We start from the raw sequence: 1,989 nt of genomic DNA, 5'->3' as shown, positions 1-1,989 counted from the left end.
TCCCCAAATCCCCCCCCCCCCCATCATGAGCCGACTTCCTTCGCTCGGTCGGGCGCTGGCGGCACATGTGAGCCCGGTGCTGGGCCTCCGCGCTGGGTCGGTGCTGACCGCCGCTCGTGCTGCTGCCTCCTTGCCGGTCTCCCACCCGGTGCGGGAGTTCTCATCGCCAGCTGCTGTGCCGAATGTCGAGCGCATCACTCTGCCCGAGTTGATGCGCGCCAACTCGCTGGCCCCCGCCCCCGAGGGGATCGATTTCCCGTGGTCCCCTCCGGCGGTGGACTTCTTCGAGCGCTTGGTGGCTTCCCCCCCGCCGGCCCTCTCGTCGACTGGGCAGGCATCCTTGCGGGCGTTGATCGAGGCCGACAGCGCGCGCGCAGGGCATCCGCCCCCCGATAGCCCGGCCGGGTGGCTGCGCGTGCCGCTGGACTTCCGCCTGGTCAGTCGCGGAGACAAGGGCGCGTACCAGACCCCCTCTCGGAACTACCTGCGCGGCCCCTGGCGCACTGGTGAGGGCCGCTCCGGTGGCATGCTCTTGCGTATGGCCTTTGCTCCGGCCGAGCTTGACGTTCAGCCGGTGACCGGCCCGGATGCCGAACTATTCGAGACCTCGCCCCCGCTCCTGGGTGGCGGTGTCCTTCGCGGCCTGGTCAAGTTTGGCGAGACATGCGGTGCGTGCGCGCGCGCGCGCACACACACACACACACACACACACACACATGCACTTTGACATGCCACCTTGCGCATTTTCCCCCTCTTCTTTTTCTGACGGCCCTCTCTGCTCCACTTGGCGTCCGGGGCCATGGTTCCTGCGTTTCCCCCAACTAGAGGGCCCCCCAAGCTGCATCCATGGCGGGGCGGTCGCCACACTGCTGGACACGGTTCTCGGTAACACAGTCTGGTTCAGCGGCTACCCCGTGGCCACGGCCAGCTTGAATGTACACTACAAGAAGTTTGTTCCGGGCTTCCTGGACCTTCAAGAGCACTTTAACGAGGCCGGGGGCGCGGAAATGCCCGGCGCCCCGGACCTGCAGGGTGGCGAATATGCCTTCTGGGCGCGCGTCACCTCGGTCGCTGGACGCAAGGTCCACGTAGAGGGCGCGCTATGTGCGATTCCTCTGGCCGGAGCCCCGATTCCCGAGCTGGACCTTGACGGGCCGGACGTCCACTCCACCGGCAGTGGCATGTTCATTCGTCTAAAGGGGATGCCCGCTCCGGCGCTGAAGCGGGCCGCCGTGCAGCAACAGCAGCAGCAGCAGCAGCAGCAGTAGTCGTAATGGTGGTAGCTCACTTACATTTCTCCTCCTCACTTGTCAAATAGAAGCGCGCATTGTGCCATTCAGAAAGCGTGGGGGAAGCAGGAGATCGACGCAATCGATCGAAGGAACAGCAGGTGATGGCTTGAAAGGGGTGTATATACATGGTGACAGGGGATTACAAAAAAAAAAGAGGGGACGCCACGTTTGGAACAAGAGGCAAGGAGGGGAGACGGCGCAGGCCGAGAGGGCTACACCGTGCACACAGGGGTGGCTGACTGGCGCACCTAGCGTGCGCAGTCTAGGAGGAGGGGGGGGAGGAGGGAGGAGGCGGACGCGGAGTGAAGGAGAAAAGGGAAGACGCGACATGATCATAAACTACAAGGGACGGAGAGAGGGGGGAATCTAGAACCCCTCTCGCCAAGATGAGGGGGGGGGAGGGAGGAGAGGAGGAGGGGGGCGAGGGGCCAAGAGTGTGTGCAAGGAACGGCCCCAGGAGGTGAAGGAAGGGGAGGGGATGTGGGGAGACATGGCACAAAGGCCGGGCAGGGTCATCCTCATTTAGATGGAGATGGTCAGCCCCGAGCGCGGATCATAGCAGAAGACCTTGCCTGCTCCCCGATCGGCAAAGTAGAACAGCGCCTTACGCGGGTCATGCAAGTACACGCGCGTCGAGTTCAGCAGGTGGTCACCATTCCGACGAGTGGCTGGTTGTTGGCAGGGGGCAAGGGGGGGG

General features: G+C 64.2%; 2 protein-coding genes across 2 annotated transcripts in view; one reads left to right on the top strand and one right to left on the bottom strand.

Moving 5' to 3' along the window:
- Positions 1-13: 13 nt before the first annotated feature.
- H696_00959 (hypothetical protein) lies at positions 14-1,268 on the top strand (the record flags this gene model as incomplete). Its single annotated transcript, XM_009494848.1, has 2 exons — positions 14-668; positions 826-1,268. The coding sequence occupies exons 1-2, from the start codon at positions 26-28 to the stop codon at positions 1,266-1,268; spliced, it is 1,086 nt and encodes a 361-aa protein (XP_009493123.1). The 5' UTR covers positions 14-25.
- A 126-nt stretch (positions 1,269-1,394) lies between these two features.
- The window catches only part of H696_00958 (hypothetical protein), a 4,810-nt gene continuing 4,215 nt past the window's right edge, over positions 1,395-1,989 (bottom strand). Inside the window, exon 7 of the mRNA XM_009494847.1 lies at positions 1,395-1,960. Within this exon, the coding sequence (XP_009493122.1) occupies positions 1,815-1,960 (146 nt within the window). The 3' untranslated portion in view covers positions 1,395-1,814. The remainder of the gene's footprint in view (positions 1,961-1,989) is intronic.

Source organism: Fonticula alba (genome assembly GCF_000388065.1).
Source record: "Fonticula alba strain ATCC 38817 unplaced genomic scaffold supercont2.1, whole genome shotgun sequence".
NCBI classification, from domain to species: domain Eukaryota; order Rotosphaerida; family Fonticulaceae; genus Fonticula; species Fonticula alba.
Note: the sequence above shows the minus strand (reverse complement) of the source record. Positions and strands in the feature narration are given on the sequence as shown.